This window comes from Loxodonta africana, chromosome 10, assembly GCF_030014295.1.
Source record: "Loxodonta africana isolate mLoxAfr1 chromosome 10, mLoxAfr1.hap2, whole genome shotgun sequence".
Lineage (NCBI taxonomy): Eukaryota > Metazoa > Chordata > Mammalia > Proboscidea > Elephantidae > Loxodonta > Loxodonta africana.
Window position 1 is genome coordinate 108230427 of NC_087351.1, and position 25177 is coordinate 108255603.

Here is a 25177-nt window from a genome sequence, read left to right on the forward strand (position 1 = left end):
TTGGCAAAAAAAAAAAAAAATAGAGCATCTATCCCCAAACCGAAAGAACCACATATTAAGTGACCGTTTGACACAAATTGGAAGTACAGCTCCTTGGCTGGATCTATATCCAGGAAAAATAAATTTTTATTAATGATGTGGGTAGGGGGCTAGAATCCACAACCTAAAATCTGGATTCACCATCACCTTAGCTAATATTCTCAGAACGCTTCCCTAACATTCTTATTCTCTTCTGAGCCAGAAGGTTTTAACATGTAGTCTATGAACCACTATAAACTAAAATATCCAGTTATTCTGAACTTTCTCCACTGGAGACTAGCAAATCTGAATCAACATTCCTTGAAGAAAACGAAGTTAACAGAAATTAGCCACGATGACAGTCAGATAAAATTTATCCTAAGATTATTAACAGGAGAAAGCTTGGTGTGAAACGCTTTAACACATGCCTAGCTCAAAAAGATTAATAAACACCCGACTTGAATTTAACTGAATTGAATTAAAAACAAAGAATGCTTTACTTTAATGTAACTTAATTTTTCTACGAATGCTCTCTATTTTAGATGGATTTGGTGGATTGTTATCTTGTAAGAAAAAAGTCTCAGTCATGGCAAACCTAGCCTTCTGTGACAGCTACTTATATGTAAAGATCTTCTATCAACCCTGGAAACCCTGGTGGTGTAGTGGTTGAGAGCTACGGCTGCTAACCAAAACGTTGGCAGTTCAAATCTACCAGGTGCTCCTTGGAAACCATATGGGGCAGTTCTACTGTCCCACAGGGTCGCTATGAGTCAGTGTCGACTCAACAGCAACCCCAAAAACCAAAACCAGCTGTATCCTCAACTGCAAAAGGTTAAGATTTTTTTTGTTTTTTTTTTCCTAGCAATCCCAGTGTAGCGTTGCGATGGTACCAAGTAAAGGACACTTACATAACCCTTCCGCTAGCTCTTAAAGCTATCACAGCGTTGTCACTTCACCAAACAAAAGGCTTCCTTGTTCTACTCTAGGGGAAAAAAAATGTTAATCTTAAAATTTTACCTGTTTAAGACAACTGCTGTATATCTTCTCTCCACAAAAATAATTCCGCATAAAATATTGGTAAACGGAGAAGGAAAATTTGTCTCTGGTTTCTCTTTTTCTTCAATTTCTTCATCCTCATCATCATCCTCAGAATCACTCCAAGACACGTAATTGTCCTGATTGCGATTATTATACCACTCAACGCTCTCAAACTGCTGCCGCTCGTACGGTTTGTATTTGCGTAAGATCTCGAGCAGCTTTATGACTTTCGGAGTGACAAATTTCAGGTCAAGTGAGGCAGGTGAGAAGTGCTCTTCACACAGTGCATGGATTTTCCTTAGGAAAGTGTCTGTAAACAATAGAAATTTCCTGTGCAGCTCCTCTTGTTCATGCTTGATGTATTTCTGCAGTTCTCTTACCATCATCCCAGCTACTTTATCTGCACACCAGGGCCCCAGAACTACCAATACCGCACGACAGTCTGACAGTATCTACAGAAAAAATTTAAAAAGTCAAATGCTAAGCAATATTCATGTGGCATTTTCATATGGGGCTTTAACTTGAATTTAAGTTGTCCTCAAACTGCCCCTTCAAGATAAATTTACCCCATTAATGTAAACGCTGAGGTTAATTTCCTAAGGTTGGAGGGAGGGATCAGAGGCCCTTTCAAGCTGTGCTTTCCTATATACATAGAGCGAGAGAGAGAGAGAGAGAAAGGGACCCTGGTTGCCAGTGATTTAACTGCTGGGCTGCTAATCAAAATGTTGGCAGTTCAAGCCCACCAGCCACTCTGTGACAGAAAGCTGTGAGAGTCTGCTTGCATAAAGATTTACAGCCTTGGAAACCCGATGGGGCACTACTATGTCCTCTAAGATCACTATGAGTCGGAATCGACTCGATGGCAATGGGTTTTTTTTGGGTTTGTATATAGAGAGAGGCAGAGAGAGATAGACAGCAGACAGATTAACCCTGCGTGGCACAAACAGCTAACACACTCAGCTTCTAACCAAAATGTTGGAGGTTTAAGTCTACACAGAGGCACCTTGGAAAAAAGGCCTGGCAATTTACTTCCAAAAAATCAGTCACTGAAAACCCTATGGAGCACAGTTCTACTCTGACACAAATGGGATGGCAGGAGTCAGAACTGGCTCGATGGCAACTGGTTTATTGGAGATATACAGACACACACATATATCCAGGACGCTTTTTTTTTTTTTAGGTGAAAATAATTAAATAGAAATTAAAAGATGGAATCATACAAGGTTAAAAAAACTTAATTTGGACCTGTGACTAGTTAGAACTACAACCAAGTCATTTACTTCCTGGCAAAATAAGCAAGGCATTATACATGTTATCAAGAAAGAACAAAACAGTTTTCCTTGAGCTTTATCTACAGACAACATCCTGATTTTTTAAGGCCAGAACTATGGATGATTTTTGGCCAGTCTAAGCCAGCACTTCCGTCTGCAATGGCGAGGTTGTTCTGAAACCGCTGTACAGTGTGTCCTCTGTGAACATTTCGATGAAAACAACTGCACCAGGTCAGGTCAGCTAATGCCAGATGCTGATATCGGAGCCTGCTTAGTGCGCCGCCTCCTACAATCCCGGCTCAGGGCAGAGTGTAAGCCGTAACCTGGCAGTAACTGAGGGGTCACCAGGTCTGCAGGCAAGCAGGAGACATACTGGGCTGAGAAACATTTGAGCACTGCTGCTCTGGGAAAAGCCAGCAAGAGAGAAACGAAGGCTGAGAGTCAGTATAACACAGTATTAACACAGTATTCGCAAATGTCCGCAAAGCCCTAGGCCTGCTTTAACGTATCAGGGTCACCTGGAGGACTCCACCCCGAGCGAGCAGATCCACCAGGTTTGGAGTGGGCCCGTCACTGGCATTTCTAACAAGTTCCCAGGAGATGCTGATGCTGACAGCCCAGGGGCACACAGTGAGAACCCTACTCTCAAAGCTGCAGCACAGGGGCGACAGGCTCTTACCAATTACCCACACTAGGAAACATAAAGACTCATTCAGCCTGAGGGTGGAGCTCATTCACCTGACCAAAGAGGAAAAAAACCTGACCCCCTCTCCATACTGAAATATCCACGACCCCAAATCAGGGAGATCTCTACTTAATAACGTAATTGTTATGTTACGCTTCTACCAGAGGGGTAGGAAGATAAGGCCTTAAACTAAATACCTAGAAAACAGCCTCATTAGAAGCATATTTTTACGTCAGTATTAAAAACAAATAGAAGCTTTTTATTATACTTTTACAACATTTACTTTGTATATGTTTTACCTGTTTAGAAATTAAAGTAGAATCTCTCTCTTTTGAATGTACGGATATGTTACAGTCGTTGATAAAATTAAGTGCTTCTTCTAATTCCATCAGCAGTCTTTCATAAAGCCCACTCCTGTCAGTAAAAGGTCCGCAATCCACCACAATTTCACATGGCTGAGAAGTGTATCTTTAGGGTCAGAAACAAAAGCTGTCAGTACCTAGCAACAGTGAAAATACAACTGCTTCAGTTAAAAAAAAAAAAAAAATTTTTTTTTTTTTTTCATAAAACAAGAAAAAAAAAAGAATACATACTAATAGGCTAAAATGTTAGCAATGGGCTGGGGTTTTAGGTGATTCTTTTAATTATTACCTTTCCATATTACTGAATTTCTCCACAGTAAACACATAACTTTTTTTTTTTTTGTAAACCAATAGGTATCCTTCAAAACGAAGGAGAAGAAAGGAAGAAGAGAGGACTAAAAATTGAGCACCGGCCACATTACACAGGGGCTTTAGATTCTCCTTTATCAAGGCTTGAACTGGGTCCTTCAGGTTGGAACCCCTGCTGAGAATTTGCATTTCTAACAAGTTCCCAGGTCATGCTAACGCTGCTGGTTAGGGACCAATTCTGGGGACCACTAGTAGAGCTGCGGTTCTCAAAGTGTGTTACACACAAGAATCACTTGGGGATCTTGTTAAAATGCAGCTTCTGATTTAGTGTATCTCTGGGTTGAAATGCACATTCTCAGCAGGGGTTTGAACTGGAACAAACCGATTCGAGGCCCTGTATTTAATCCTCACTCAGGGAGGATTACGAAGGCTCAAGACAGTAAGTTATCTTGTCCAAGCCAAAACTCAGGACTGCCTTCCTTGAAGGTTCTTGCAGCTAAACCACACTGCCTCCTCCATTTAAATCTCCATGCCAAAGAAGAAACTTCATATTTTCAGTCTGCATGCCTCCTAGGGACAACAGGCAGGCTTACAAGATGCCTTCCTAAGGTGGTACTGACTTTTACCTGTACTACGCTTGCCTGTGACAGGTCTCCAGGACTGACTGCCTAAGGCTGATAGGTCCAAGAATCTGGGGAACAGATTTCATTATCACCCCAGGTGTTCTGTTTTAAGGTTTGGTCTTCCGTCTCTTGCTCCCAGGGGCATCAGCCAGAAGCAAGAACAGTGACATTCAAAATAGTCTTGAAACTCAATCACGATCACTTCCCAGAAGACGACACAGGGATGGGAGGTGGACAACAGAGGAAAGCTTTATCACTAATTGTATCCTTTTCCATACTATTTGAACTTTATAGCATTCCAAATGTTAATTTCATTTTAAATGAGCCCTGAAAGGAAAGCTCTCCCATCTTTCAATCATGTCTGATATCATTCCTTGATCTTGCCTTACTTCCATGACATATGACAATCAGAATGACACATAATAGTCTAGAAGCACATATGACTCTAAGAAAAAGAAATATAGTGATGACATATTTAAATACTGTAGTTTTCCTTTCTCTTAACCCAAATCAGAATTTATGCTTAACCAGCCCCGTGTCTCTAACACATACTGTGACATCATGTTTCTGTAGGTTGTTGAATTAATGATGTAAAGAATTCAAAAAAACTCATAAAGCTAAAGTCAGAGTCCAGAAGAATACTCTTGAGAAACAAAGAAACAACTCCTAACTCAATCTAAAGCAAACGTACTGGCATTTAAAGTAACTATAACAAAGGTGAAATCCTCAATAAATCATGAATTTGTACAAACTAAAAACAAAAATACTGAAGCCCTATGCAAAAACCGAGCACAAGACATGAATGGATATTTTACATAAATATTCTAAACTGTTTATTCTAACTAGTAATATAAGAAATGGATAGTTGATACAGTTCCCACCAAATTAGAAAAGCTCTGTAAACTAATAATCCTAGTACACATTTTCCGGAAATAAATTTGGCAATACCCAGAAAGAGCCTGGGTATCTGGGTTTTGTGGAACAGATGCTAATCAAGCAAAGAATATTCAAAAGGAGCAATTCAGCACCAAGAATCACAAGTGGAGAACTAGGTAAATATCAAATCCAGTAAAGGACGTACTTACCCGTTGTAATTAAACGTCCTGATACCTCTACTTCTCCTGAAGATTTCAAGTTGTACAGGCCTAGCAATCTATGTCTGGCCAGATATAAGCAAAAGTACAGCCTGGGACTTCTACATGAGGCTCAGAGAAGTCAGAAAAAGGATGTCCTGAAGGTCATAAGATCTGTATTCGTATTCCATATGGCACTGAGATATGTAAGTTTGATTAATCTAAAATGTTACTTTTCTGTTCATCTACAAAGAGAACTTTGACCAAATTCCTATTAAATACCAGGCACATCACAAGCTGCCCATGGAATCGTTCATCAAGGAATCACAGCAAACCACTATGGGTGCCATTTTACAGGTTTAGGGACAGTGACTCACCTGTAGCCACGCAGTTTACAACTGGCAGAGCCAGTATTCAAACCCATGTCTGATTCAACTCTATCCCCGAGAAATTAAAAAAAAAAAAACACAACCTTGCTGCTGTTGAGTCTATTCCGACTTAATAAGACTCTATAGGACAGAGCAGAACTGCTCCACAGGGTTTCCAAGGAGCGGCTGGTGAATTCCAATTGCTGATCTTTTGGTTAGCAGCTGAGCTCTTTAACCACTATGCCAGCAGGGCTTCACCTGAGAAATCAGTCCTCTCTATTTATTACAACTGTCCTGTGGATTACCACCTGGTAATCCTTAGATTCAAGACTCTAAGAATGACATAAGGGTATTTTTCTGTGAACTGAATGTGGTTGTTTTTGTTGGGTGTCAACGGGTCGGTTTTGACTCACAGCGACCCTGTATGTACAACACAACATATGTACAACAGGACCACTGCCTGCTCCTGCGCCATCCTCATGATCGTTGTTATGCTTGAATCCACTGTTGCAGCCACTGTGTCAATCCATCTCATTGAAGGTCTTCCTCTTTTAGCTTTTTCAAATGTAGTTACACTCATCTAAAAACCCCTTTCGCTACCAATTTATACAGGCTCCCTTCTACCAACTTAAGCAAATCAATAAGGTTATGTGTGTGTGTATTTTAATGAACCTCAAAACAGCAACTCTCTCAAATGAGACAAACCTAGATATTGTAAATAGCATCAGGAATCCACAACCTATTTTTGAAGCACCAGGGTGTTTCCAATTATTGTAAAGTATATTGTAAAACTCTGGATTCTCTGAATAAATCAATGTTCTTTCAAAGCAGGACGTAGGACATTTAGGTCCGAACAACAATGCAGAGACACTGACAGATAAAAACACAACTCTGCTGTCACAGTCCCCAGTCCTTGCCAGCATCAGCAGAGGAAGGGCTGCCCTTACTCCCCATAATCTCTTGAGGCAGAAGCACCTCCATTTGTTGCCCTCGAAGGAAGGCTAGATTCCTGCATTCGCAGATTAACTATCCCCATAAAGAATTCTTAGTCTTGCTCATTCCTTCCAACAAACGTTTTTGTTCACTCAAACAGGTACTGTGTGCAAGGCACTGTGAAAGATACTGAGGGATGAAAAGTCGTTGCAAACAGCCTCATTAACACCACGTCAATCGGCAGCAAGCAGCAGCACGTACCTGTCTAAGACCACCAGGTCCGTGGCAGTTTCAGCATTACTCTGAAGAATTTTCTCCAGTTTCTGAATCTTTTCTTCCAATTCCTCTGGATCACATTTCCCATTTAAAATGGAAGCAGTTAGTCCCAAAATGCGAGGACATGATGGACAATTTTCACAGAGCTAACATAGTAAGATACTGACAGTAAGGATTCCATTGTAAGGCCATGACAAAATCAGACACTACCACATTAAAACATGTCAAAAGTACTAAACACAGACAAACAACAATTTGTTCAGTGCAAACAGCAATGTACCAAGGACACATTACTTATGAACTTACTGTAGCATGTTTAATGAATCTGTTTATCGAAAAGACGCATTTAAACATGCTATGACAGATTATTATATATAGTCCATTTGTTTATATTACGATGTTGAAAAATTCATTGTACTTTTAAGTAAACATTAATATTCATTCATTCATACACTGGAATCAAGTTCCCAAAATTGATAACTGTTACTGCTTTTTGATACCTAAAATACTGTATATACTCAGTAATTTGACCACGAATCACCAAAACTGATAAAGTCTAAAACTTACCTTCATAATTTCTCGATAGGGGTGGTCTAGGATTGCAAGGTGGCACTCATCAAACACCAAAAGGTTAATATCTGACAGTGATAAGTAACCATTTTTCAACACATTCAAGGCGACATAGCAAGTCATAACCAGAACCTAAAATAAAACCAACATCAGTATACAAACGTGTCACTTACCTGCCTAGACACACATAAATGAAATCGAATCATGGAGCCATTGTTTGGTAGATGAGGGTTAAGAAATTCATTAGTCAGTCAAAATTAAACTAAAAATTCTAAGTATATAGAAGTTCATACACTGGAACCAAGAAACAAAATGATGAAAACATGGAATAGACTCTACTGGATAAAATTTTCTACTATGAGGACGAGGTCTTTATGATAAACCCAAAAACCAAACCCACTGCCATCGAGTCGATTTCGACTCACAGCGACCTGATACAGCAGAGCAGAACTGTCCCACAGGGCTTCCAAGGAGCAGCTGGTGGATTCGAACTGCCAACCTTTTGGTTAGCAGCCAAATGCTTGGCCACTGCACCACCAAGGCTCTGTCTTTGTGATAAACCTCCTTTAGGTTTTCAGGTTCCTACAGCCAAATTTTGACTGACAAGTTCTGTCAATTTAATCAAATCATAAAACAATTCACGCTGATCTTTTTCGTCCCACTGAACTGACAAGATTTTCCAGAGGAAAACACAGACTCAATGTTCTTCTTGGAGCTTACCACTCTGGACACTTAGGCGTTTTATTAATAAGGACTTAACCCAATATGTGAGCTATGCTAGTAGACCGTGGACTGCTGAAGGTTAGGAAGCACCTCTCAACCACTCTGTATCCGCCAACACCCACCAGAGTGGCTGACACAGAGAAGGCTCTCAACACATGCTGGCCACGTGGAAACCTAAGTTAGAGGAAATCTCCATCAAAGACTCAAAGACCTCAACCAAGAAAGCGCTCAAGTTTCAAGACATTTAATTCAAGAATAAATTTTCTGAAAGCAGATGATCTGCAAGTTGGAAATAGGGAGCAGAAATTTGTGTTTCTCCAGCAGGTAAATCACACTGCAAAGCTGCTGCTTTTCTACGCAGTAAGAGCAACAATAAATTGTCATCTATTTGGTTTTAGCAGGAGCCTTACAGTGAGAGAGAGAGCATATGGGCTAGTTTCTAGGCCGATAAAGCACAGGAAAGTAGAGCTTTAAAGCTAACTCAGACGACCACGGCAATAGGGCATTTTATAAACCAAGTCAAGGACTTCTAGGGATTTATAAAGTGAAATTTCTCTACAATTCTTACCTGGTGCTTCATAAACTCTTGGTTCCATTTCTCTTTTGTCCAAGATGCATTTACTTCCAGGTTTGAGTACTCCCCAACCTTGAGATCCGAATGAGTTCTGACAGCTGACACTTGTTGTGCAACCTGGTTTGCTGATTACAAATATAACAACTCCATGTAAATATGAGAAATCTTACCTAGTTGGCTCTCTGGGCTGATAATGATTATGACAGTTGAGTAAATCCTTACTATATATTATAGTTTCTTAAATAGCCCATTTAAAATCATAGTTTCAAGGTTATCCTCCAAAATGCACTCACTAGACTCACCACCCTGCCCTTTGGTAATTCACTTCAGAGCAGGGTTTCCAATCACGTGTATACGTAAGAATCACCTGGATACATACGACTCACCTGGGGGTCTCGTTAAACTGTAGATTCTGATTCAGTATGTCTGGGGTAGAAATGCAAATTCTCAGCAGGGGGTTGAACCAGCCCTGTTTCAGAGAACCTTGTATCACTTCCCTTCTTTACAGCCCATTTCTTCCCACCTAAGAATTTAGCTTCCACTACACACCGTGCAGGGTTAAACACAGACCACAGCGTAGAAACAAGAGAAACGTCAGGATATCATTCCTAGGGGTCTTCTCAAATGCCCCCTTTAAGTGTTGTAGCCCTTTCTTGATCTAATAGGATCATTTTAAAAGTCAAGCCTGCTATACTTGAATGGCAATCACTTCAGGACCACCCCTCCTGTTTCTTCAATAAAATCGGATTATTTCACCAAGAGATAAAGCAGTCGCATAGTCATGCTGAGACTATCTCAAAAGAGGAAGGAGGTGACAGTTACATTAGAACCTTATCAGCTGATGTTCACATTTTATACTTTTTGTTTTGATGTATAATCCCAAACACATAAAAATCGGTATTTTAAACTCTTACTACGTCTAACCCTTAAGGAGCATATTTCTTTCTGCAGCTGGTAGAACAAAATTATAAATCAAGAAGTTGCCTAGCTCCTAATCAGGGCACCTTTTGACACACTCTGTGAAGCTAAAACATCAACAACAAAGATAACTTTAACGACTTAGATTAAATTCTAAAAGTATTCCATTCAAAAGAAATGCAGAATCAGAATTAAATGCAATTACATTTAAGAGAAAAATTAAAGTATAAACCTCAGAAATAAAATGGCTAATACTGAAGAGAAATAGCATAAAGTTAATAAGACAAAGTGATAACTTCTATCAGTTTTAACAAGCCCATTATTTGTCCAACTCCCTTTACTTTCAATAACTTAACTGAATACCCAGAGAGAAAATCTGCTTAAACATAAAATCTCATCCAATCTCCACACAATTTGATAAAACAATTTGTTATTACCAGAGTTGACCAAGAACACCGTCCTTTTTCCATTTCTGCTGAATTCTCCCCTGATCTGGTAGGACAGCTCTTTAGTGAGTAGTACTGCGATAAACGTCTTCCCTGAGCCAGTGTTTAAGCAGACTATGGTATTACGGTCCAGAGCTGCTTCAAGCAGTTCGACCTGAAATACAGCAGGCAAGGAGGTTACACACTTCTGACCCAAGTACGAAATTTAGAAAAGTGCTTTTTGTTTCAAACCAGGAAATGTCACTGTTCTCTAAAATCTTCCTTCAATAAATTTACAAAAAAAAAAATACTTTCCACATCTTTTTAGAATCATCATCATCAGAGGGGTGAAAATGCCTGTGCTGTGCAAATTTACGTTGAAATGGCAGTCATCATTTCTGATCTTCACTGAAGGACTCTGTTTCTACAGAGATGGGGCAATTCTCGAGAATAATGTGACTCAACTTACAGTAAGCAGGGTTCTACCCACTTGGCTGGGTATTTTCAAACCAGTCTATTCTTACCCAGCTCAACAGAACAGATACACCCAAAAGGATATTAAGGAACAGTGAGGTTTTCACAGAGGGGAAAAAATTCGGAACTCCACAAATAAAACTATCAAATAAATTATCCAGCAGATGTTAGAAAAGAAAAGGACTATTAAGAACAAAGGTGTTTTGTATGAGAAAATTAATCAGAAGAGGGAGGCTTGAAACGGTAAATGAGTTTTACAGAAGATGTGTCAACTATATGCTAATTTACTCCTTTTTAGTAAAAAAAAAAAAAAAAAAAGCTCCAGTATTAGTGTCATCATTAGTACCTGATATTTTCTTGGCGTGTAAATGTTATCATGGATTGCTTCTTGTTGCCATGGCAGTCCAAAGAAAGGACCCATTGGTGAGGAAGCAGGGGTCATGAGCTGCAGGCCTGCCATGCTGAGGGGTTGCAAAGCAGGGCTTTTCATTCATCCAGTGTTTCTTTCATTGCATTTTTGTTCTAGCACAGCTTACTACAAAAGGGAAAAAGAATACCATTACACACCGTGCAGGGTTAAAAACAGAAGAAAGCACAGAAACAAGAGACACGTCAGCATATCATTCCTAGGGGTCTTTTCAAATGCCCCCTTTAACTGTTACAGCCTTTTCTCGATCTAATAGGATCACTTTAAAAGTCGAGCCTTCCCTACCCTTCAGGCCAACAATTCTGTACCTAGAAACACGTTTAAAAAGAATCAGGCAACTGCCCGGAGATAGGAGATCATGAATACCTACTGCTGCATTATTATTCAGAAAGAGGAAATAACTTTAAAATCGACCCATGAAGAACGAGCTACATAAAATATGACAGTTATATAACAGGATCCTTTTAATCCATTAAAATTACAATTCGTATCTGTATTTACTGATAGAGAACAGTAACCGTAACAAACCTTTAAAATCACTATAGTCTTTTTAAATACGTACATGTATATAACTATATAAAACATGCAATTGTGTGTGTGCGTTTCCAATGTTCTTTGTAAATTTGATGATGTCATCACTGACAAACTAGCTAATGCACAGAGGGCACCAAGCACCGTGCCTGCCCCTCGGGAAAGACTCCAATGCCTGCCGTTATCACGTCATTACAGCAAAGGGCCATCAGCACAGGAGGTCTCTTTCCCAACTGACAACCTATCACAACCGTGTGGCTGACCAACTACTCAAGTCTGCATCTTCGACAGCACACACATCCCTGAGAAATTAAAGCACACCCTCCTGTGAAATGAAATGTTCTCGTATCTAGGCACTCCTCTTATTTCATATATTCTTTTCCAAAGGTAAATCTGATTATGCAAAACAACAAAATAAAACTTGAGTCTTCTTCAAAGTTCTAACCTGCAAATAGGGGCCAGAGTTCCAAACCTCTGTACCGAAGCCCGTCACCAGCTGGTGACTGTCAGCAGAACCTATCTGCCTGCAGAAAGGCGTTTCATCCCTGTGCCACTTTGGAGCCTTCATTGTTATACTCTTTGAAACCGGTAAGAGAGACCCCAGGTCTTTGTTCCTTGCCAATCAGAACTTTTTAATCTCCTGACACGTCAAACTTGCAACCACGGTACAACACAGCGGCTTAGGTTGCTGCATCAAATCCAACAAGAAGTGTCCAGCGCAGAGTCCCTGTCATCAGCAGACGTAGCGTCAAACTCTGATTCCAGAGATGAAACAGCTGACAAGGGTTCAGCGTCCAGCTCCTACAAAGTGCTCTCCCCAGTAAGTGGCACAAGGGCTGAGGACTTCAGCAAGATACATATGTCTGTGGACCAGAGGGCACAGTCGCTCTAATTATCTGACTGAGAGAGGTGGGAAGTGAAGGGCTGGAGTACACTCTGAAAAACCACTGAGTCATTCTTTTCCCTGGAGGAAATGAACCACCATCTCATGAGAAACGATCTGCCCGTTTTCTACTGAGCCAAAGCCCCAACAGCCATTCCTTTCACCCCACACCTGGCGCTCCCTTTTCTAAACTCCTCAGGCCCTCCGGGAGCAAGCCTTCAAGGTCATCACTCAGGGCTTTTTCTCAATGCAACTGACAAGAACCGTGTGTGGAAGTCCATTTTATCTAATTTCCTGAGACCCAACAAGCCAGTCTGAAGGCCCAAGTCTAAGGTTTTCAGGCACTTTCACTGGTCTTCACACCTGGCGACCACCCTTGGGGACAACTCCAGACTTCTCCTTCATGACTGTGGGCTGCTTACTCCCTGCCATTACTTACCCTTATCTGATCCCTCACTGTTCACCCAACCCAAACGCTAACCCAAGGCCTACCACAGACACAGCAGAAGGTATCAGGAATCAGACCACGTAGGGGGAAGGCGGGGAAGGGGATGGCAAATGGAGAAAAAAGGAGAGCAGTGTAAGTCCACCCACATCTTCCCTACCTCCAGAAACCACAGACAGCCAGAAACTCTCCTTCTGGCCACCACTGCCACCCATTCTTCCATATAGGTAATATTAATAATAAGGCCAGAGAAATCATCTAAGAAATAAATGAGAGGATTATTCTATTTTTTAAAAGAGGGGAACTGTATTCTTCAAAAACACTTCATTCTTTTATGTGCTCAAAGGCACAATTACTTTCAACTCTGTGGTGGTGGTCTCTGCAACGGCCCCTCGTACTTCTCCCACTGGGCAGCAGTTGTGCCATTTGACCTCCCTAACTCCAGCAGCGGCTCTGCTTGTCTCAGCCACACGGCCCCTTACTGAAGTCACCAGGGATCCAGCTTCTTATTTTCTATCTCCGCCAGCCACCCAGATCTAAGCCAATCGCTGCACAACTCTCCCTTGCCACAGGATTTGGCTCGTACCCGTCCAATAGCACCAAGGCTGGGGCTTTTATTTGGTGGTTGAGAAAGGGAATTCTCTTTCCCTCTGAACATGGTTCAGGAAACCATCAATCCCATTTGCTGCTGAAATTACCCAAAACTCATGAAAAGACCCAGCCTCAGGATGAAACTAGCACTAGAGATGGCAAAAATAAAGAATCTGGGCCCCTGAAGACATCAGTGAGCTGCTGGATCAACCAACCTCGAAGCCCAGTCTAAGGATGGACGCTCCAGTTACCTGAGTCAACCAATTCCCTTACTACCTGAACTGTCTAAGCTAGCTGCCACTGAGTTTTCTGTGACTCACAAACAAAAGCAAACCAAATGATGCCCTTCATCACTGTTATCGCTTCCCTTCCCTGGGGAAGTGCAAATGCAGAGGGGAGGGAGGGGAGGGGAGGGAAAAACTGTTCGTAGGAGAAAGTCTAGCACCAGGTACACTCCAAGAAACCAGGGACGAGTCCTATCTAGAAGCTTCTGAGACTTAGAAATTCTCTCCTTCTTTGTCCTTATGAGTATTTTTTTCCCTTTCACTGCTAGTATATCCTTCTTAGAACTGCAAAGGTTAAAATGCTTGTTTCAGAGACACCTGAATTGGAAAAAACCTGGACAATACTCCCTGTGCCATTAATCAAGGAAGGAAAGAGATCTTGTGTGCAATCAAGGCAGAAAGAACACAAATGAAAATAGGCAAGCCAGTCCCTGGGAACAAATGGGAAGCTGGCCCATGACACACAAAGCAGACCCAAGCTCCACGGCTCCCCATGCCCAGCTGCACCTCAAGGAGACACCCATTTCACCCAAGTCTGACAGTCCTATTCCTTCTAACCAGCAGGTACAGAACCCGGGAAGGAGGAGTTCTAGGTTCACTGTCCTGGCTGTGTTCCTGGCATCTCAAAACATGGAAAGCAAGGCATTTCTCATTACTTCTCTCCTCCCCACCCCAAACTGCCTGGAGGTGGGGGAAAAGGACAGGTGGTTAGTCTCTAAGAATCAATTTAAGAATAAAAAGTGATGAAAATATCAAGAAAAAACGAGATGAAATGTGTGCATTCATCAGCATTTAAGTTCTAACTAAAGAGAAAATACTGCCAAAAAAAGTGGCTAACAGTAAGTTGATATAAACGTAATGCATGGCTGTCAAAAAAATAAGGATGATGCTGCTTTTCACAAGAGACAACACATAAGGAAACACACTTTTGGAAGGGAATTTGTAGAAAAGACATCTAACATGAACATAAGAATTCAATCCAATCCCATCCCTCTGTACCATCTGACCCCAGTGACACTGGGAACCTTATGTCCATTATAGGCTCGTTACTGCCTGACCTCAGCCACCTCCCTTCTTCTGCTCAGGTTACTCACCCAGCTTAGAATGCTCCTACCCCCACCTTGCCATCACTCACCAGCAGCCCCCCAAACCAAGGGTCATCTCTGTCTGCCCATGACTGAGCCTAGTATCCACACCGCCTCAGTGACCACTTAAAACTCATCAATCCCGCACTCTAACCCTATGTTAAAATGCACAGGGAATTTTGCACTGACTGACTTTTATTATGAGTTGCATTATGTAGGTTTTGGGGATGCTGTCCAACATCCACACAATAAAATGTATCTCTGTAACTTAAAAATAATTCTTAAATAATTTCTTTTTAATCTCTAAGCCAGTTGCTGCCAGGTCCATCCTGACTCGGGGACCTCACGTGTGTGGAATAGAGACGCTCCATCGGGTTTTCAGTGGCTGATTGTTCAGAATGAGATCACCAGGCCTTTCTTCTGCGGCATCTCTGAGTAGACCTGAACCTCCAACTTTTGGTTAGCAGCTGAGCACATTAACTGTTTGTACCAGCTAGCAACTCTTTTTACTCTCCAGTCTCACAAAATAGGACCAATTAAACTAGGAGTTCCTTGAGTACGGAGGCGGTACGTCTTACATACACTGGTATCTTCCCCTGTGCCAGACCGCACCTGAGACGTGGTAACCAATCAGTGCAGGTTTGCAGAGCAAAAACGATGTCCAACTGAGTGAAACAGAAACCTTGCCGTTCGTAATTTATATCATATTACATATACTCACAAAGACACACATACATACATACCTTACTCTTTGACTGGAACATACCCTCCATAAGTGCAAGATACATGTCTCATTCTTTGCATCAATTAAATTTCCTGGTACAATGTAATGTACCAGATATACATTTAAATAAACATGTGATGAACCAAATCAGAGATTCATGGCTGTCCACACAATAACACACAGAACACAACAGATGGTTCAAAAGATATTCCTATTTGGCTTAGAAAATGTACACCCATCTGACTCCTACCCACACAGGCCCCCATGGCCTTTTACTGAGGGGGGGGTGCAGGTACGAGGGTCTGCACGGAAAGGGAAGACAGCAACTTAACCCTTCCCAACCGTGTTTCACATAAGCTCATAATATTTAAATTCATTTTCATTCCTTTCATATACAGTGGCTGGCCACAGAAACACATTTTCTATTTAGGGAAAGCAAATCCAAGATTTAAAAAACTCAACAGGTCACCCTATAATGTGAACACAGCGAAACCTGTAGTTTCGCCAATTCTGACTTTCTTCGGCACGTTTGTGCAGACTTCTTTACCTGGCCTTAACGAGGAGACGCGAGGCCCCGCTGGCAAGCACAAGCTCTGGGGTTCCAGAGGTGAGCTGACCGCTGTTTCCTGCTTTAGCAGGGCCAACAGTTACTCCACGGGACTTTTTCAAGCACAGACAATAAATTTCTGGTCAAACGATTTACACTCATGAAACTGGGGAGGCTGTTCCATAGTCTCCATATTGTATTCACTTAGAAACAATAATAAAGCAGACAAACTCTCTTCCTCTTTCTACACATTATAAATGATAGATTTACCGTTTTAATGTTTGAGATCTCTGCGTTGCTGTTGTCTGAACTGCATTTTGACATTGTGATGGCAGTTTATTGGAAAATCACAGCATACCCAAGCTTCTGCTCTAAAAATAAATGTAGAAACAGCCAGGTTTAAGATTCCTGTCCTTAGACTGAATATAAACGCATCTACAAGAGAGCCCTACTGATAGGAAGGACTGAAAGAAAGGCCACTATTTTGCATTCAATGTTAAACACAGTTGTCCAGGTTATTTTAGGATCCCGTGTCCTATCCTAAAGCAGAGAACGAGAGAAGGAGCTGCATCAATAGCTAGCCCGCTTCCCAGAGATCTGAGGAAAAGAAAAAGCTAGAGAAAAATTCAAGGAAAGGTTTCAAAAAGAATACAAGGAAATCGAACAGTCAACAAATTCTAAAGGTAGTGCTTTACAGATTACCAAAAAATGAAAAAATAAGAAAATAATTATGTGTTATTTCCTAAATTCACATATACAGAAGAAATGAAAGACGGTGACCAGAAGAGCTGCTTCGGCTGAGAAATCCAAATCACCTAGTAATAAGGAACTCCCGTACGAAAACTATCAGCAATTGCAATTTCCCAAAGTGAAATTAAAAGCACAAACTCCAAGAACAGTTGAATCCACACTACGAACTTTTTTATAGAGTTTATTTAGTTTACGAATAGAAGCACTCAGGAGCACAGCTCAACACGGTTAATGCTGTGGGAGAGATTTCAATTTAGGGGTAGCTCTCACTTTTTTTTTTTTTTTTTCTCATTATAGATCACGAACTAAGGAAGCTTAAGGCCTTGAGATGAAAAGCTTAATTTCACAAACACTGGTTTTTTTAAGATTGGACACCAGATTGAATTTATGCTCATTAACTTACTGGAAAGCCTCTACTTCACATTGTTACCTGAGCTCCGAAAGAAAAATCGGCAATAGTGTGTATCTCACTTATCTACTTCCAGTTGTTTAAAAAAATTCACGTGGAGATTATGCTTTCAAATTTCATACACAAATTTGTTTTACTAAAAAACTAGCAAAGCAGAATGGGGTCACTTTAATATGACTTTAGTTTATACGTATTTACCTCAAAATGCTGATTCTAAGCTCTTTCAGCGTTTCCAAGTCTGTATTATTTCATACCCTAGGTAACCTAAAAGCAATCGGAGAGAACATATTTTAGAACAGACAACTCATTTTCTAAAATGAACTTTAAAAAATCTCCAACTTGACAAAGTTTCATATTTAACTTATCAGAATAAGATCTTTCATAAAACGACTGATCTTTTGGGAACCAAACAGTACATATCTGAAAGAGCTGCCCTTTAAAATTATTATGGTCTAATAATCAACATCGAACATTGATTATGCTCTAACACAATTGGTCGAAAAAACAAGTTGTTAGTTTAATCCAATTAGATGTAAGGGAGAACTCCTGGCACAAAATTACATGTTTTCCCCAGTAAAATTTGGCTTTAAAAACACTTAACACACACTATGGTAACCAATATCACGCTTCACGTAAGCATATCCTACCTACCGGTGTATCAGAGGGTTGGCGTTTTCTGAAACTACCTCATATTTCATTTGACTTTTAATTCCATTCCTATAGAGTCACCAAAAAAACCAAAACCAAACCCGTTGCCATCGAGTCAACCTAGTAAGATACAAAGAAACACACCCACACTGTCTGACATATCACACTCCAGGCCTTTTCTGACTCATACTCGCCTCTTTTCTAGAAAGACCATAACCAAAATAAGAGCAAGCTGACACTGCTTTAAAATTCACTTCCACTCAACTATTACATAATATTGCTCAGTTACCAAAATTACTTCCCTAGACAATTCTCTATAGACACACGTTAGGAAGGTAACGTGCCTAGTACAATGACAACTTACTTTATGTCACCAACACAAAGTTGATGGGTCAAGGTTTCTAATTTTAATTGGTGACCATGACTTAAACTACAAACCTAAAAATTCTTGTTTGATAATCTGAAATAGATATGCCACATATCAGCCAGTCAGGCTTCTGTACAAGCGTAAGCCACGTCAGTGTCTAAGTGGAGTAGCATGGCTGTCCCTTTTCAGACAAACGCTTATAAGGACAATCAGCTAACTTCTTCTGTCTGAAGGCTAAAGGCATCTTGTTTCCTGGGTGTGAATTTTCAAAACTGGTGACGGAAACAAACTTCAACTCATTCATTTTATTACAATGTGCCACAAAGTCTGATGCCATTAACTTTACAAATACTACTGTCCAGATTTCACGTCTACTCTCCTGGTTCTCAAAATGCACAACTCCCATGAAATCCCATGGTGAACAAAAGGAAAACAACGTGATATGAACACTGTGACATTAAAACACTGTCAAAAGTACTTCCGTAAGCTAACAGGTAAGACTAAAAATTCTCTTAAGAGCTTTAAGTGCCTCATAACAAAAGTGCTATGGAGAGCCAAGGCATTATTTTAGTGTGTAACCTGTCTACATTATTAAGGGGATTCATGGCCAGGGATGCAAAGTAACAGGTTATACGGCTGTTTTTTTGTTTTAACCATAATCCAATTCTTAAATAGTATTCATGCCAAGTAACAAAATTCCATTTCTTGGAACTTAAATACTGGAGAAATCCTAAAATGGGCTGCCCAATTATACTGGAGGGAAACCAAAACCCATTGCCATCGAGTTGATTTCAACTCATAGCAACTCTATGGGGGGCAAAGGAGAACTGCCCCACAGGGTGTCCAAGGAGCGGCTGGTGCATTTGAACTGCTGACTTTTGGTTAGCAGCAGAGCTCTTAACCACTGTGCCACCAGGGCTCCATATTGGAGGGAGGGAACTTAAAAAATGAAGACGGAGCTAAGCGGGCACATGCTTAGCTATATTAAAAATCAACACACACATAAAAACAGATCCAAGTCGTTTAAAAACACAACTCCCTTCCATTTTCTTCAATTACAATGAGAAGAGAAAGCCCTCAGCTGTTTTAAGAGAGCTTCATCCAAAATCCACCGATGTGCTCACACCTCACACTTTCTAACAGAAAGTCACCCCTCCTCACAGGGCTCTCCTACATGCAAGAGACACCACTAGGCCCACTGCGGCATAGGAAGCAGTCGTTATTTATTTATTTTTTTAAGTATCTCTCATTTAAAAATCATCTAAAGGCCAGCTATGAGTCCAGAGCCGGAAAGACCAGGAATTACACCCAGCCTCCACTCTCTCTCTCTGAGCTTGTTTTCTTGCCTGTAACACAGGACACCTGACTACCATGAGGATCAAATGAGATCACATATGGCAAAGTTGGTAGGGAGAAAATAAAGTGCTTGGAAGACAGAAAATGCTCAATAAATAGCAGTTTAAAAAAAAAAAAAAACCACTACCATCTCTATCCAGAGCCATTGTTTTCAAACAATTCTGAAACCTTTCAAAATTGAAGGAACCCCTTAAAGGAAACCTAAAATATTTTATTAATACCAAGATTCAACATAGAAAATGTATTGTCATATAAATTTAAAGAATACAAGTATTTTTAACCTGAAAAAGCACATTATGAATTTATGGTAAGAGGAAACTCAAACAAATTAAATCACAAAATATGGTATACAATGTGAAATAAAATTAAACAGCTTTGTGTCCACTAGTTCTCTTTAAAGGCAAAAAAATAAAAAATACTCTGTTACTTCTGTTTGCTCCAGACAATACTGAAGACATTGTTTCAATTAACTGTTACTTAGGCAATGAAACAGTATATAGATGGGCAAGAAACAACAATGATAATGATCAAATTGACAAGGTTTGAAAATATAAAATATAACAAAAGAGAAAACGGAACTACCACACCCTCCACCAGACTGAGTCCAGCACAACTAGATGGTGCCCAGCTCCTACCACCAACTGCTCTGACAGGGATCACAGAAGAGGGTCCTGGACAGAGCTGGAAAAAAATGTAGAACAAAATTCTAACTCACAAAAAAAAGACCAGGCTTACTGGTCTGATGGAGACTGGAGAAACCCTGAGAGTATGGCTTCCGACACCCTTTTAGCTCAGTACTGAAGTCACTCCTGAGGTTCACCCTTCAGCCAAAGATGAGACAGGCCCGTAAAACAAAAAGAAACTAAATGGGCACACCAACCCAGGGGCAAGGACAAGAAGGCAGGAGAGGACACGAAAGCTGGTCGAATGGAAATGGGGAACCCAAGGTCAAGAAAGGGCAAGTGCTGATAATCGCGAGGTTAGCAACCAATGTCACAAAACAATATGTGCATTAGTTGTTTAATGAAAAACTAATTTGCTCTGCAAGCCTTCACCCAAAGTACAATAAAGAGAGAGAGAGAGGGAAAAAAATTTCAAAAAGGTGGGGATTTTCCAAAATATTCATAGTACATAAAATAAATATTTCAAGGATTTACCTGCTATTATTTGGTGAATACAGATTATAAAAAAAATTAAGGTCAAATGGAAGAATGATAAACAGGAGAGAAAAGAAGAGATGATAATTTGTGGGATTTAAACACTGACATCTTCAGATGATTAAACACTCAGCGAAAAAGAAATATTTTCATTTTCACTTTTGTCGTATCTGTCATTAACTAAAAATCTTTGCATATTAATGTAGCCTACAGCATTAACACACACACACAAACTTCATATAGAAACACTTCCTTCAGCATTACCGTTTACAGCAGCAAAGATGGCAAAAAACAAAAACAAAACCCGAATGTCTAAGAATGAATGAGGGAATGGTTTTATAAATCATGGTTTCTTTTACATGATGCAATACAATTCAGCCATTAAAAATGACGACAGAGTTTAAAATGAACACAAATGCTTTTAAAAGTTTGGCATTAAATGAAAAAAGTAGAGAACAGTTTTTATTTGAAATAAGATCATAATTGTCTCTTAAAATGAAAAACTAAAGAGAGAGGAAGAGAGGGAGGGGATGACGGGACTAATACTATAATTTTTTTCTTCTTAAAACTTTTCTACATTTTAAAATTCTCTACAGTGAACACCTATGACTTTAAGAACTGGAAAACAAACTTTCCAACTGAGGATGACTTATGTGAAGAACAACAGTTTAGAGATAATATGAGTCCATGCTAGGTATTTAAAAAAGAAAAAAACCCTTCCCATAAGCACAGATGTGGTAAAATTTACTCCAGTTTCTATAATTTAAACCACAAATTCATTAGCCCTCTTTTCATGCACTGCTCTATGAACCAAACAGATTTCTGGGTTTCTCAAAATCTGTAACATAAGCATATTATGTTTAGATTTTCAAAATAATTGCATCTGAAATTAGATTTGTCCAAAATTGAAGTTGAATACAGGTCAAATACCATCTTAATGAATTCCATCCGTCAAAATCTCCATATAAAAAGTATGCACCAAGGGCCCACATACTTGGCACGCTTCTCAGAAGCACAACACTCTACCCCTCAGAACAGTGCAACACCCCCTCAAGTCACCTATGATGACACTGACCCTGCAGTTTTGCTTTAAGAGAGATAAAAAGTTAATATACCACTAGCTTTCAAGGTGAGTTTTAGGGCTGGCCTTTAGTTCCAAGCTTCTGTATTTTGCTCATTTAAAAACACTGCAGTGCCCAGCTACTACTGATGACTGTCCTGACACGGAACACAACAGACACTCTCTGATGGAGCACAAGAGTGGGATGCAGACCTCGAATTCTCGTAAAAAGACCAGGCGTTATGGTCTGACTGAGACTAGAGGGACCCTGGAAGTCACAGTCCCCGGACCCTTTGTTAGCCCAAGACTGGAATCATTCCCGAAGCCAACTCTTCAGACAGGGATTGGACTGGACTCTAAGACAGAAAATGACACTGGTGAGGAGTGAGCTTCTTGACTCAAGTAGACACACGAGACTATGTGGGCAGCTCCTGCCTGGAGGCGAGATGGAAGGCAGAGGGGGCCAGGAGCTGGCTGAACGGACACAAGCAGTATGAGGAACACAGCGCAGAGAGGAGGAGTGTGCTGTCGTCTCATCAGGGAGAGAGTAGCTAGGAGTACATAGCAGGGTGGGTACAACTTTCTGAATGAGAGACTGACTTGATTTGTAAACTTTCACTTAAAGCACAATAAATATTGGAAAAAAAAAAAAAAACCCGCAGCAAGTGCTAGAATTTTACACCACTCATGACTACTTTCTATCTTTATTACCAAGTGAGACCACCCAGGAGGGAAAAAAGGCCACAATTTTCTTAATGTCAAGCTGTTTTAAAACAACATAACGTGAACATTTAATCCTGGATGAGCCTGAGGCACCGCTGAGTATGATGAGTGTACAATAAATATTTGTTGAGCCAACAAACACCACAAGTTCCAGGCGCTGGGGAAAGCACCGCTTCCGAGCGTAGCGCGAGGAAGTGTATTATCCGCCTTCCCTCCGCACCGTCCCCTCTGCTCTGACAAAAGCATCCCAACTTTCACGGAAGAGCTTCCGCTTCCTGCTGTGCCCCAACCCCACCCCCCCCAAGCTTTCCTTCACGCCTTATCGTGGCCCCTTCTAGTCAGCACGCGTGGGCTCTCCACAGCCCCAAATCACGGCTTACCACTGACCAACATCAGCTCTTAGTGCGAGGTCTTTCGCCCGAAAGTAAGATCTTTGAAAGGAAAGATCACCTCATACTTTATTTACATAGGGTTTAAAGTAAGCTGGAAACATCCATAAATACACTTTTATTAATTTTAAGCTGAAACTAGGCCTTACTCATCTAATCTCAAACGAACAAGTATTGAGTTAACACAGCTTTTACTAGGTCAAATATAAAACTTAAGATAGTTACTTTGAGCTTTTAAACGACTTTAAACAATCCAAACTATTTTAATAAGCTTAATTCCCAAACAAGTGTTTTTGGTGTGTGTAGAAACTGACAGACTGATTCTAAAAGTTACATGGAAAACCAAAGGACCAAGAACACCAAAGGCAATCCTGAAGAGCAAAGCTGGGGAACTTATGCTACCCGGTATGAAGGCTTAACAGAGAGCTCCAGTAATTAAGACAGTGTGGTACTGGCACAAGAACAGACCAACAGAAACAGACCCACACATACAAGGTCACTTTTAATTAATGACAAAAATAACACTGCCATGAAGTGAGGAAAAGAATGATCTTTCCAAATAGATGGCGCTGGGTAAATGGGTGAAATGTTGACTCTTGTTTCACTCCATACACAAAAATCAATTCCAGTTGGATTGTAGATTTAAATGTACAATGAAAAACAATAAACAGAAATAAAGCAGGGCGGGGGGAAAATATCTTCAGGTCCTTGAAGTGGGCAAAAATTTTCTTAAACAAGATGCAAAAAGCACTAAGCATAAAACAAAAAAGTTGATAAACTGGACTACGTCAAAATAAAGAACTTCTGTTTATTAAATGATCTGAGTGAAAAGGCAAGCCAGAGTAGGACGTAAGGGCAATACTACACACGACAAGGAAACTGTATCTAGAATATATAAACAACTCCCACACATCAGTGAGAAAAAGGCAGACAAGCCAACAGGGAGCAGGAGGAGGATGTGTAAACTAATGCTGGTGGGACTGTAACTTGAAGAATCTACGAAAGCTGAACACAAACACACCCTATGACTCAAGCAATTCCATTCCTAAGTATATACCCCACTGAAACATGTACATATATCCCCCAAAAGACACGCACAAGAATGTTCAGAACTACGTTATTCATGCAAGCCAAAACTGGAAGCAACCCAATGGTTCATTAACAATAGACAAGTAAATACTGGCATAAACTAAATACTGCAACATGAAATGAACCTCACAAACATCATGTTGAGTTAATGAAGCCCAACACAAAAGAATATACACTGTAAGACTTCTATTGGTATAAAGATGAAAATATACAAAACTAATCTAAGGCAGTATGGCGTTTACCCTTTTTGCAGGGGTAGTGCCTGGGAATAGCCACAGCAATGGACTCAAACATGCCAGCAATCATGAAGACGGCCCTGGACGGGGCAACATTTCACTCTGTCACACATGAGGTCACTAGCCCTGGACCGGGCAACATTTCACTCTCACACATGAGGTCACTAAGCATAGCAGCCATCTCAACAGCAATTACAAGTGTCTGGGAAGGCGTGCTGAGAGGGGCTTATAAAACGATGGTCATATGTTTCTTGAGCTGGGTACTGGTTACAGGGAGTGTTAACTTTGTGTATCTTTATGATTTACGCACTTTCCTGTGTATCAATTGAAAGTGATTTCATTTAAACCTTATTTTAAAAAACACGCAAAAACAATTTAATACAATGTATAGAAATTCACCATGTTGAGTGTACCAAAAGCTCCCAGAGTAGGAAGGGAAGGAAGAAAATTTATCTTTACTGCGCACTTAAATTCTGTTACCTGATTTAATCCTCAAAACAACACTAAGACAAGTATCCTCTCCATTTTACAGGAATCTGAAATAACTTATCCAAGGTCATTCAGGAAACTCTGGTGGCCTAGTGGTTAAGTGCTACAGCTGCCAACCAATGGGTCGGCAGTTCGAATCCACCAGGCACTCCTTAGAAACTCTACGGGACAGCTCTACTCTGTCCTACAGGGTTGCTATGAGTCAGAATCGACTCCAGGGCACTGGATGGGGTTAAGGTCATTCCACAGACAAAAGGAAGAGCTGGAATTCTATCTAAAATTGTGTCTGATTCCAACCTTCTATTTCCACTATACACAATACGCTATAGTCTCTAGTAGGCGCCCTT

At 40.5% G+C, this 25177-nt stretch overlaps 1 protein-coding gene across 4 annotated transcripts in view; it reads right to left on the reverse strand.

The window, feature by feature from the left end:
- Positions 1–25177, reverse strand: part of DICER1 (dicer 1, ribonuclease III) — a 72735-nt gene that overhangs the window by 33231 nt on the left and 14327 nt on the right. For 2 of the 4 annotated variants that reach the window (XM_064292914.1, XM_003408853.4), the window contains exons 2-10: positions 17515–17580; positions 16428–16528; positions 10987–11175; positions 10179–10341; positions 8818–8948; positions 7524–7658; positions 6942–7102; positions 3312–3480; positions 1036–1508 (exon numbers count right to left, since the gene is read on the reverse strand). In XM_064292914.1, coding sequence (XP_064148984.1) covers positions 1036–1508; positions 3312–3480; positions 6942–7102; positions 7524–7658; positions 8818–8948; positions 10179–10341; positions 10987–11130 — 1376 coding nt within the window. In that variant the 5' untranslated portion in view covers positions 11131–11175; positions 16428–16528; positions 17515–17580. The remainder of the gene's footprint in view (positions 1–1035; positions 1509–3311; positions 3481–6941; positions 7103–7523; positions 7659–8817; positions 8949–10178; positions 10342–10986; positions 11176–16427; positions 16529–17514; positions 17581–25177) is intronic. The other 2 variants (XM_023546537.2, XM_023546538.2) reach the window with 2 other exon arrangements.